The following is a 13,077-nucleotide window of genomic DNA, read 5'->3' on the forward strand; positions in this document are numbered from 1 at the left end:
ATTCCTATTTCCTATTGAGCCCATTTTCATATTCTAAACTAAAAAATATTGCCCTGCAGATTTTTATAAGGATCCACATTCAACCCTAACAACCCCCCAAATGCTAATGTCAAAACATTGATGATGAAAAGTGATCACAAAAAAAAACAAAAAAAAAACGTAACAGCCATACATTTCATTACACAACACAACCTAAACACCCTTCAACTTCACAAGGCATTTCCCACTTGGTCTGGCACTCGCTCCCCACTCTAACAACTATCTCCAGCACGTGCTCCTCCACTACAACATGCGTGAACCCACACGGCGGGTCCCCCACCGGTCTGAGAGGATGTCAGGACACACGCAACGCATGCACACAAGGAGAAGACACAAGTGCCTGCAGCTGCCACCGACTCCAAACAAGCCAATCTGCATACAGCCCCCTTCACTCGCCGACAAACAGCTTGGTCTTCATCGGGCTGGGGCTGGGGCTGGCACGGTGCCCCGAGATGTCGGCACACATCGCGGGCACAAAGGAAGGTCGGAAAAACCCCAGACGGGGGAAAAAAGGAAGAAAAAAAAAAAGAGAGAGAAATAGGCAGCAGACTAAAATAACACAATGCAGCCGCGAGACGATAGACAGTCAAAAGAAGAAATACCTTGGCTTCAAAGGAGTGATCCTGAACGCTACATGCCTTTTCCCCATTCGCTTGTCTGCTGGTCCACATCTACAGTCTATGTTTGTGTGTCTGCCTCCTGTCTAGCTGTCTGTCTTGTCATTTTACTCAGTCACTTGTATCATACATGCAGACAGAGCGGGCTGGTTCTTCCACATTCATTTCAATTAGGCTGCATGTAACTCTACAATACAAAACATACTATAATGAACAAAAGGTCATTTAGCAGATGAGTCTTTTCAAACTGTTTCACCCCTGGACGATATTTATGCCTTTGTGATTTGCTGCAAACTTTAAAAGTGCGCTGTTGATTCCAAATTGTGGGGGGTGCGATGTAGTTACGTATACTCATTTCAGCATCCATGTTTTTTTACTCCCCCATGAACATAAAAGAATATACTGACCACGTATCCCGACGCTTTCCCGAGGCGAGGGCGCAGTCCGAGCTTTGCAGCCACCAGATTTGGATGCCATGATGCCTTGGCGCGGGCGACAATCGGCTGCAGTCACAACACCAAAACACAGAAGAGACGGGCAAGTTGGATTCCCGCCACGTCTTTCTCGAAGCAAGTTAATGAGGCAGGGGGAAGAAGCACGCAGACGGAAACAAAAGCGCCCAATACGCAGAGGAACTGTAGTGAAAGGTGTCTTGAATCGTGTTGGATGTTCTTACCTGAGTCGTGGAGCGGGTTGGACAGAGATTTTCGGTTGCTGCGTTGCTGTAAAAAGATAGACAACAAAGAAAGCGACCACACACTGACCAAGAAGCGAGAATTTTACGGGGTGGGGGGGGAAAAAAAGCAACTGGACCCAAAAATTACACACTTAAGTTGATTTTATTTCCTTCAAAACAGAACATGTCTTTGGTAAATTATATCTACCCAGCAGCTTGAGTTTTTTTTTTTTCTCCATTAAACATTTACAAAATATAAAGTGTGACAAACAAACATAGGATTCATATTCTTAAGCTGAATATTCACACTGTTCCAAGTCCTTGCAAATCAATAATGTTAAGAATGCACCTGAGGCATCGAGTTACAGTCTTCTTGTCAGACTCGCCCTGAATGATCCCTTCAGGCTCGGCACGAAAGTCAAGCCCTAAGCAGGACGCGATCATGTGCAAAGATTCATTACTTTATAAATGCTTTGTTTTCATTCACATTTCAGCTAAAAGTGCTTTGTTTCCCAGTGTGATTGCGTGTGACGCTGGATAAGGCTGCACAGGAAATTAAGGCGAGTAAAAAAAAGAAAAAAAAAAGCAGGCACTTGTCATAAGAAAGCACAATTCAAGTATGTTTGTCAGACAGGTATTCTTTACTCAAGTCCATCTGTCCTCCATCTTTGTTTTGTTTCTTCATTTTCCTTTCCTCATCGGGACTGCCGTGTCCCATCTCCTTTTTGTGCGATTTGAGCTTCTTCCTGTCTTTCTGGCGTTCGTATTTGGACTCCCTCGTTTTCTCCGAGTCCAAAGCCGCGCCTCGGCTGGGCCCGGCGGTGGGTGGGGCTGGGCATGTCCACTTCTGTCTGTGGTGATTCGCCTCTGTGAACGTTTTGGAGGGGAGCTGACCTCTGTCCCTACTGTCAGACGGAGAGTGCGACTTGCTCCAGTCGAGGTGGACGTTTGTGTCTTGGTGACCGTCGTGATAATAACTTCGGGAATAAGCACTTTGGCCTTTCCACTCTACGTCTAGCTCCACACTGATTTTGCGCGAATTTCCCTCTCTGCATGTGTCTTCATCTTGCTCTCTATGTATCTTACACTCCTCTGCATCTAAAATGGAGGTGAACGCCCGGCCAGAACCGTTTGATGACTTTCTGTTCGAAGTGCTACAGCTTTCCCTTTCTTTGTGGCGTTTGCCTTCTTCTCCCTTTCTGCTCTGACTCTCTCTCTCTGCCTTTTTCTTCTCCTTTCTGTCAAAATCAAAACCGCTGTCAGTTACGGCTCGGCCACTAGAGGGGGCAACTGTGCCATCTAACCTAGCACTGTCATCCATCTCCTCAGAGTTTTCTACTCCTACTAACCTTCTCTTTGTCTTGCCCTTCCCCTCCCTGTGATGTGAAGAAACTGTGGCTTGCCGTTCCTTCTCAGATCCATCCCTTTCCCGTCTGGAGCGGGGGATCTAAAGAAAGAAAGAAAGACACTGGACTCACTACAGAGCGGAAGTAAGCAGTTTAAAAACGTTTGAAATTGCTGTAGTAAAGGACATAAAGCTCTCCAGCAGTAATGCCATCATTTAACATTATGTTGGGTGGTGGTGTAGGTCGCACTGTTGAGAATTTGTGGTATTTCTCAACCCAAAACGCAACATCAAAATAATAATTAAAAGTCTGTGTCACTGACTGCAGAGTTCACGACACAAAAAAGGAAAACAAAGGTGACTCATTTAACCACAGCTGAATCTGCGAGCTAACCACCAGACTTTGCAAAACAAAACCAATGCCGTCTCTTAATAGCTCAACCATTTCATGTTATCAGCTTACACGTTTCTTTGATATTCCGTAACTGGGAGATTAAGCAACAGGTTTTGTTTGTACTTTATCTTGTTTTCCCGCAAGGTTTTGAAATCTATTTCTGGTAGCGTGTTATAACCTTTATATGGTCACTGTGTTTTTCCAAATATCGCTTCTCTATGATTTCTTCCAGAACCATCACTGCTGTCTTTTGTTGTTCCTCACAGACGATCACACTTCCTGATGGCCCCATTTTGAAGCTGCACAGACAAATAAAAAACACTCAGCAAATTCACCAAATCAACTGGAATCCTGTGCGGAAACATGAGGACACTCACCAGCTGTCGCCTGCGATAATGCTTGTTCTCTCGTTTCTTCTGTTGGAGTTCGAAACGTCCTCTTGTTCTTGCGGTTTCACGTCGTCCTCCGTCTTCTGCTCCTCTCCTTCCTCCACTGCTGTAAGGGCGCACTGCCACAGATCTGAATCCTCTCCTCCAACGACAGTTTCATCATCGGGAAATATCTCCCAAGAATCGTTTTTAATATCTTTTATTCCTTTATCTGGTGTTAGCAGCTCTTCTGATTTGTTTACGTGGACTAGATTAGTGCGATTCTCAACTCTAATCGCTTTTTCCGCCTCTTCGACGTTATCATCTTCGTTCTTTCGGCTGTCCAGATTGATATGGATGTTGATTTTCTTCTGCGGTTTTACCTTGACGCCACCTTCCCATGCATTCTCCTTGGTGAGCGGCTGAGGTTTCCACACGGCCTTCTTCACTTTTTCCCTTTCAAGCGCTTTCGGGAGCAGGTCCGAGCTGGAGGGAGACCCGATCGGAATATCTTGCCTTTGATTTCTCGGAGTTTCTTCATCCCACCTCTTTTTGCTCTTGTCCGACCTCGAGTCTGGCGATTTGCTACGTCCGGGTTGTCTGCTTCTATCTGTGTCTGCGCGAGCCGGCTTTTTACCGGCCTTCGCTTTGTGCCGCTTTTCCTCCTTCTCCTCACGCCACTTTCTCTCTTTCTCTTTATCCGACAGTTTCAGATCTTTAGCTTTTTTATCTTCAACCTGACTTTTATGTTTATCAGTCTTTTTGGGGGGCACCTTTCTGCTCTCGGCCCTTTGCTTCCCACTTTCTTTGGCCTTGTTTCGGTTTGGAACTCCTGCTAGCTCACGGGACGCCCCGGAGCCGCCGTCGTCGCTCTGGGGAGAGTTGCTGTCGCTGAATGACGGCGTTGGAGTCGAGTCGCTGTAAGATGAAGAGGAATGGGTGGTGGTCGAGCTTCTTTCGGAGTAGGAGCGACTGTCGGTGGATGGCGGCGACCGTCCCCTGTGGGGATGGGGCGGGTGGTTGCTCCAGTGCGGCTGTGGGGGAGGCATAAGTGGTGGGGGAGGCATTTGGTGAAAGTGGCTGAAGTAGCTGTTGAAATACTTCTCGCACCAGTCTGTGTACTCTTGTTTCCAGCGCAGGTATGTGTCATAACTCCGCTCTGAGGCCTCTCGGTCCCTCCTCTTCCTCGAGCTGCTGCTGCCACTGCTGCTTTGGCTGTGATGGTAACGGCTCCTGTGGCGATCTACCGGTGATCTTGACCTGACCTGGGAATGTGAACTTGGAGGAGAGGTTGTGGTTGGCGAGTGAGAGCGCTTGTGGCTGTATGAACGGGACGAGTGAGAGCGACTGGACGGGCCTCTGTGACTGGAGTAAGGGGAATAATGTCTGGAGGGACAAAGGAAGAGGTTTTTAGTTGTATTAAACACTTTTTAAAGGCCCTATACCTGATTTATTTATAGTGGCAGAAAGAGTGGCAGTTTTGTCCTCCTTCAGTACACAAAAAATACAGTGCATCTAATCAAAGTCTTTGTATTAATATCATGAACTTACCGGCTAGTTTTTCTTAGCATTTATGTGACCCTAAAAAGTGACCCTGAAACTCGTGAAATATTCTTATGAACTCCATAAACTAACTTACAATTTTATTTAATTGCTCCTTCTTCTACAATCTTTCATTGTTTGTTAAAAAAAAAAAATCAGGAACAGGGCCTTTACAAATCAGACAGTCAGTAAGTTCCTCCATCAGAGGTACTTCCTGTAATAACTATATTATTACAAAAGCAAATACGAACCGCGTTCTGTCGTGGGACCTGGATCGAGGGGGTGATCTGCTGGAGGAACGAGGGCTTTTGGATCCACGGGACTTTGAACTATAGAGACGTGATGCGTTGTATGACGGTCCTCTAGGAGGGGTCCTTAAACGAAAGAAGAGGTGCTTGATTACAGTAATGCAAAACAAAATGAGCTTTAGGAGTATTTTTCCCACAAAAATGTAATCACATGTCTTGTACCAATGTTATTTACCTTTCTTTGTTTCTTCTGTGGTACAGCATAAACTCTTTGGGGAGGAGAGGGGGGATGGGTGATGAGGTGTAGGCAGGGATGGGTGTCCCCTGAGGGCTGGACCCTGGAGGCCACAGAGGTGCGGTTATGGAGAAAGCAGGAGGGTAACTAGTCATAGGCTGCTGTTGCAGGATTGTTTGAAAATGTGAAGGGGTGATATTAGGAGAATGAGGAAGTAAAAATGTGGACGGTGAGGAAGCGGGAGGATGGGCATTTATTGCAGTCCAGCCCTCACTGGGATTCACTGAAGTGGATCTGTGGACGACACCAGAACTGAAATAACCCAGTGAGCAGACACGTGATAAACACACAAACATATGATTACTGACCTGTCCCTGAGTGGGGCCTGATCACACTGTGATGTGGAACCTTTTCAATTGGGAAAAAATGTGTGTGAACTTTCAAAGCAGGGCAGTATGTGTAAACCTATACTGTAAAGTGTTAGAAATTCACCACTTTGATGTGTCTCTTACCTGAGTTACAATCTTCTACCACTGGTTGTGCAACTGTGGTCACCTAAAGCAGAATAAATATTGTTAAACATACAGTATACATGGATATTTCATATTGTATGTTGTTGTCCTTACCAGTGGTGTTGTCTGTGGCCCAGAATCACAAAGGTCTGCATCTGGAACCAGCACAGAGGGGCTTTCTGCGGGTGAACTGTTTTTCTTCATATCAGCCTCCCTGAGCAAATGACACAATATTGCACCATTACATTGTTAATGTCCCCTCAACTTTATAGAGCAGCTGGTATTTGCAGTAATCTCAAGCGCTTACTTCTCCGGTATCTCATCAAGGACTTTCACAACATTTAAGGAGGTGCTGGATGAGCTGGGAGGTGAATCAGAAGTGATAACTGGGTGTATGTCTGCTACCTGTGGGAAAATAATAATGGAAGGTTTAGTATTTGAAAATTCTACACTTGGTTGTAGTATCTGTAAAGTAAGTATACAGCACAGTCTCCATGTGCAAATCATAAGACTTACCTGTGACTTCTCAGGCTGGCTTTGAGGGGGTGGGGTGGGGGCAGGACTTGGTCGAGGAGTACAATCTTGGGATCGGGAAGTGGTGGGTGTACTTTTAAAGCTTTGGCCGCAGATTTGCTCCTTTGTAAAATTATTCACGGCCTGGGTATGAATGCAAACAAACTGTAAATAACACATTGTTTGAATAAAAGAAGAGGGATTGAATTAGTTATCACCTTACCTGCCGCAGAAATTTATTGGCTATAAGAGCATCGGGCGAGACATCTGATTGGCTACATGTTGGGCAAACGTGATCCTCTGAATCCAGCAGAGCGGAGCGGATACCTGAGCGATGCGACAAGGATTAGTAAATGTCAAGTACAGTGGAGCTTGTGCACATCAGTTTCTTACAGTCATCGCAGTAGCTGTTTCCACAGCACGGGATGACCACAGCATCATTCAGCAGGTCTCGGCAGATAAGGCACTGCAGTTCATCTGGAATGGCCGCATCTGGGGGGTCTTCAGTCTGTTGCTCCTGAGCAGGGACCTTCTTTTTTCCAACAGCATAGGCCTCTCTGTGAGGAAACACACACACAGACACAAACAGACAGTGACGTTTGTTAAAGAGGTGCGTAGATTTCCGTTACCTTTACTCAAGTATGTCTACTTGAGCAGCTTTTTGAAGACAATGTAAACAGTTTTTTCTTGTTCATGAGTAATAAGAGTAAAATACTCTTGAGTTATTACTTTGACCACTCTTCCCCCAGTGAGTAAGAGCTGAAGTGACAATAGCTTTATGCTGATATGAAACTTTCAATGATTGTGTTTCTTGCACTTATACTACAGAATTATTTCCTTTCTTTTTATTGGTTATGGCCAATACTTAAGACAATGTTCATTTTCATGAATCAGAGTCAATACTAGAGATCCAGCTTCTTTGCTACTGATACCGATACTGGGATTTGAGCTTTCTCTGAGTGAAAAATGTATTGTGAGATCAATAAAGTCATATTTTATTGTCATGTTGCCGATGAATTGTCAAATATATTTATTGATAAACTCTTGGATAAACATTTAACATGGATCACTGTACTTTTCTACACAAAATATCTGTGGGTATATGACAGGCTTTAGGTTACATTAATATAAACAACTCACATGAAGTGATATGATCATTACAAATATGTTAGATCAGTTATTTCTTAAACTAAAATACAGACACTTGGCTTCAGCAGTGGTTAGTTTATTGTATTAGGCTTCTTTAGGTAGTTCTGACCCAGCCTTGATTAGTTTTCGTTAGCATTAGCACGCTCCCTCTAGCTTTAGCATGCTATTGCTAACCGCAGAACTTTGTGCAACGATCAAAAAAACAAAAACTCAGCCATTTAATTCTGCAGTTTTTTTGCTTTACATTGATATACACAGCATGCCCAAAATCACTTAGATGTAGGTGGTAAAAGTTGTGTTTTTAAGGTGTTGGGAGCCAAAACTAATATTGGACATCTGTAGCCGATACCCGATATTGTATTTTTTCCCGTATCAGCTCCGATATTTGATACCAGTATCGGATTGGTGCATCCCCAGTCAATACTCCTATACAGTATAAACTAAGATTAGTTCAACGTAGTAACACTTGTAATTGAGTAACTATTTTGTCTACTCTACTCAAAGCAAAAGTATGAGATGAACACACGTTTGTTGGTGCACTCACATGTCATTGGCATGTACAGCGTAGTCTCCGGTGTTGGTGAGCATGGCACCCTTAATGTTGGGATCATCCACTTTGACCATGAAGGATCGAGGAATCCCCGTGCTCTTCTTAATCTTGACGGGAGTCTCCGCATTTTTATCCTAGCCATTACACACACATACAGAAATGCATTTAAAAAGGTGCTCTGATCAGCTTTCTGCTTTAGGTAACAACAACAACAATGCTATTCTCATACCACGGTCACAGGACAGCTCCTGATGTGGTGATCACTGGATCCACAGCGGTAACAAGTGTAGTTTGCAGGGAGTGGTGCGGCGTACTTCAGGTAGCTGTAAATACACACATACATAACTATTATGCCGAGAAAGCTTAATAATTATCTTCACACAAACATGAGGGAAATGGCTTACTTTGAGCTGTCATAGCCCGACTGGTTCATAATGGTTTTGATCTTATAGTCTTCTGAGAACTCTGCAGTGGCGAGGTCGGCCATCTGCGCACACATGAAAGACATGTCTGAAGAAGCTCAGGTCAAACAGAATGATCAATAAAATGATCAAAACCGAGATAGAGAAAGTAAGATATACCTGTGAGAAAATGGGCAAGACTCCGGTAGATTTCTGAGCATCCTTCGGCTAGAATTGAACACATGGTTAATGCAAACTCCTATGTGCATTCTACATTAGGACAAGCTGGAAGATTAGCTTGACTTTTTATGCTAAACTGGTTACATATATTAAAATGTACACAAATATTTAGAGGAAATGTATCTTTGTAGAGTTGTTCCCCCTTCTTTTCTTTTAATATTTGTTCTAAACATTTGTCAGTACACTTTATTTAACTGGAACAGTGGTTGTGTCCCCCATGTGTTTGTACAGCTGAGGAAAACCCAGATAAGTGAGAAGCATCTGGTGTAGCAGCACAACCTTCTCAGTTTGTTTCTTTATCACTTCTTAATCAATCTGATGAGCTTAAGAGTAATTTCAATAGAAAACACGTACAACAAATGCTTTAAAAGCTTTAAATGAAAACCTTTATTGATAAATATGCACAAATAAAACAAACGCTTGGATAGTGGCAGGCCTGCTGAGAAACCAGAAAGAGTTAAGGCAGACAGTGGGCTCCACGTTTTGACTGCAGCTTCCACCAACCATAAAACATTCATTTAGTCAGACAGCGGTTTGTGAAGATAGCAGTCCTTTCTTAAACCCTATAGTCTTATCAGCTGTGACAAGCAGGGCTGCATGATAATGCTAGAACCACCCAACCTGCTCTGACCTCCCAGATTTAGCAGATAGTGGCAACTCCAGCAACACAGTTTAAGAACACTGCAGCCTTTAACACATCTATGAATATTCAGCTATTCTATTCTGATTAAAGTAGTGCTTTATAATCAATATTCAAATGGTAGTAATGTGTTTTGTGGGGACCTGGGATTGGATACGTACTGGTTTAAAGAATCCGCTGCTGTAGTTAAAGGCCTCTGAGCGCCCACTGAAACAGAAAAAAAAAAGTTATTTGTGTAAATTCAGGACGCAAATGTTAAAGTAGAGTCGACTGTTGTCGATTCACTAGAATTAAGTGACTGTTTATCTTTTCCTTCTTTAATATACCGTGATACACTAGTTATTATGCAGGCATGCAGACCCCACTGCTGACCAGGCATGTCACATGACCGATAGTTTGTTCCAGTGCGCTCTACACACATAATACCAACAGCACTGCCGGTTTCAGGTCTAAACCCATTCCTTTTGTTCAGAGTTCTCTTTACCACTACTCTCTTCCTGCCTGACCTCGATCAAATAGTTCGTTTTTTGTCTACAGATAAGTCTTTCAGATAAATCAGAGTTTATGTGGATAAAGATGCGCTCAGGATTGTGTAAACATGTGGAAAAGGAGAGTAATGTATTTGAGCTGTATAACTTGTGAAAATGTCATCAAACCTGCTTTTGGCACTTGACTTTCCTGAGCTGGACTTTCCTGCACGAGAGGGGACTCTTCGAACGATGACAGAGGAGCCTCTGGGAATTTGGCTGTCGTCGTCAGTGTATTCTGAGGCACAGAAACAGTTGAAAAGGATACTTGGTTTACAATAATCATCACATGATGTATAACAAACTTGAAGAAATCATACAAGTAAAATGAATTATCTGAATGTGATATAATTAAAAGTATAACATTGCATAATAACATCATGAGGTAGCTCATTGGAGTACATGTCTGCTGATCGTTGATGGTCCCTTGGCTGGTGGTTGTTGGCCACTCATCATCATGGCTGTCTTACGCAGCGCTCCAGTCGCCCATCTGCTATTTTTATCCCAGACTTAAACAGGACTTTAAACGCAGAGGCACATGCGCCTTGCTCCAAGAGCAACGTTACACTATCATTACCCGTGAATACAACGTTGTGTGTAGCACCTTTTTCATTAGTCTGGAGAGCTGGATTTCTTGTTTCTCCCATCATTAGCACATACCGTATAAAGTGACGCAGCCTCTGGACCAGACAGCTGTCAAAGCCTGACCACGTGTTTCATCCAAAGTTCACGCCGACAAACTGCTCTTTTACCGAGACAAAACAACAAATGAACTGATGTGTAAAGCCGTTACCTTCTTTGGTCTGAGCGTTGGTGATTTGCAGATCGCTGTCAGTAGCTCGTAGCTTCTCTCTGGTCATAATCAACCTCTTGAGTTCAAACAGCGTGATATTCACACCGTCAAACACCACAGTGTTGTAGCTGCGCTTGGAGGAGAATTTATAATGAACATGCGTCATATTTTTACAAATCAAACCTCTGCTAGATCATCCAAGCGGAGTCGACAGGTGACAGCTTTTCTGGTTGTTGCTATGGAGTTTAAAGTTAGCTGCTGGTGTTAGCAGCGCCGAGTCCACCAACCAGCACGGGTTTACCGCTAACAAGCTAGGTCTTCAATGAACAACTGCTATTAAAGTGGCAAACAGGGGATGACATCTCCCACTGACGGAGCTTCTAAGTAAAGACAGTCAAAAGAAAGCACCAAAGTTAGAGTCAACCCCGATTCAAAGTTTTATTTGAGCTGAAAGTTGCATCGAATCCGAGTAGTTCCCTGACAGAAACCACCAGCTGTTTCCAAAAGCAACGGCTCGTCAGCAGAGTGCACGCACCAGCGCGTGCGGCGTTTATGAGCGCCACGCTGTCCGACGTTTGATCACCACAGTCACATTACTTTCTGTGCTGACAAACTAAAATGGAATAGAAATACAAAAGTGTGATGCAATTTTAAGCATTCTCCCCAGAGTGAATGTATATTGACATGTTATTTTTTTTTCAACACGCACAGCTGGAGTTTATTTTTATTTTAGAATATACATTCATTTTTTAAATATGTTTTTTTTCTTGCTCTACCTGAACGCAGCATCATTCGATTACCACAGCAAAACACCTGTTCCGCCGAGGGAGCGTTTGATTTATTTCAGCGAAATAATAATTAGAAATACAATGACATTGCAAATTGCCTTCCTATAGAAAATTAGCTTGTTGCTACGGCAAAGACTTTCTGAGCTAGTTCAGCTTGAAAGTAAAAAATAAATAATAACAACCCTCAATATTTTATGATCAATAATATTTATTGATTTGCAAATTTAATAGATGCAATATGTTTGTATTTACCTATTATTGTTAATTTTGCAAAATATTTGGAAGAAAAATGAAGCCCCCACTATTACATTTATCCACTAGAGGGCGTGTGGGTACCATTTATGATGCAGTGAGGCTTCAGTAAGGGACTGCAGTGTGTCATAGCTTTTCAGGATATGGCAGAAGAGAGAGTCCTTAAGCAAGACACTTCCGATGTAGAGAATATTGTCAAGTAAAGCATTAAGTTCATTAAAGTTACCATTGACTAAAGAAAAAAAAATTAATAGAAACTCATGTGTTAAAGTAATAGCGGTATGGTGCACTCTTAGTGCCGTACACCAACTACAACTGAACTTTGGTTGCCTTTATCTGCATATGCAGGCACAAGCACAAGTTTCACTATATGTGAACATTCCTCATTTGAAAGATCTGTCACTGAGCTTTTGCTGGAGACCTACTATGTACTTGCATATAGGAATTGATTGGGGACAGTTGCTAGCAGTGTAGCAGTATAGTAGAGTCCTTTTAAAATATATATATAATTTGTAGTCATAGAACCCTAAGTGTGGCGCCCTTTCTGCTTTCAAATTTGAATGTTTTAAGAACCAAAACAAAAAATGTACATACCTTCCTTTAATTTAATAAATGCTCCTGTACAGATTTGAGAAGGCAGTGTCCAGTGATCTACCGGCGTTGCCTTCAAGATGCACCTGTAGATGGTTGAGCTGTTGTCTTGAATTTGCCTTTTTTTAATTGCTAAAATACAAGATATTTTGACCTATTTTATGGCTACACATCACATAAGCCCGAGCAAATCCTCTCCACTTTTTGCTGGCTAATAATTTCTTGTTCAGTGCATCAGCTGTGTGTTCCGTAGAAGGAGAACAAGGGGCTAATGCTGAGAGGAAGATGATAGAATATTTGAGGAAGTGTTTCTCAGCCCCTCTCTCTCTCTCTTGTGGTTGCTCTGCTCAGAGGAGGGATTTGCCCTATCTTCCCTGGCTTAGCTCACCATTGTGAAAGCAGTGGGAGGATGGAAGGATGCAGGAGGAGGGATGGAGGAGGATGAGAGGATGAAAGAGAACCAGCTGGTGCCTTTAAACTGGTGTTCGTCTTTCTCCTGATGGTGATGCGATACAGGACATGGACTGTGACTCATGCCATCAAAGAGCCGGGTGGGAAACAATGATATCAGGGCTTTCGGGCGCACGTGTGTGTGTGTGTGTGTGTGTGTGTGTGTTTGTGTGTGTGTGTGTGTGTGTGTGTGTGTGTGTGTGTGTG

At 43.2% G+C, this 13,077-nt stretch overlaps 1 protein-coding gene across 1 annotated transcript; it reads right to left on the reverse strand.

Moving 5' to 3' along the window:
- Positions 1–1,818: 1,818 nt before the first annotated feature.
- Positions 1,819–11,300, reverse strand: LOC306968545 (uncharacterized protein). Its single transcript, XM_079563957.1, has 19 exons — positions 10,790–11,300; positions 10,126–10,234; positions 9,631–9,676; positions 8,770–8,817; positions 8,593–8,675; positions 8,418–8,511; positions 8,183–8,322; positions 6,883–7,046; positions 6,713–6,816; positions 6,493–6,633; positions 6,284–6,381; positions 6,091–6,190; positions 5,977–6,019; positions 5,833–5,872; positions 5,465–5,758; positions 5,233–5,355; positions 3,449–4,825; positions 3,250–3,370; positions 1,819–2,779 (listed from the first exon to the last, which is right to left on the reverse strand). Exons 1-19 carry the CDS (start codon positions 10,953–10,955, stop codon positions 1,946–1,948), a joined length of 4,125 nt encoding a protein of 1,374 aa, XP_079420083.1. The 5' UTR covers positions 10,956–11,300; the 3' UTR covers positions 1,819–1,945.
- Between the last annotated feature and the right edge of the window lie 1,777 nt (positions 11,301–13,077).

Source organism: Gobius niger (genome assembly GCF_951799975.1).
Source record: "Gobius niger genome assembly, chromosome: 10".
In the NCBI taxonomy this organism is placed as follows: domain Eukaryota; kingdom Metazoa; phylum Chordata; class Actinopteri; order Gobiiformes; family Gobiidae; genus Gobius; species Gobius niger.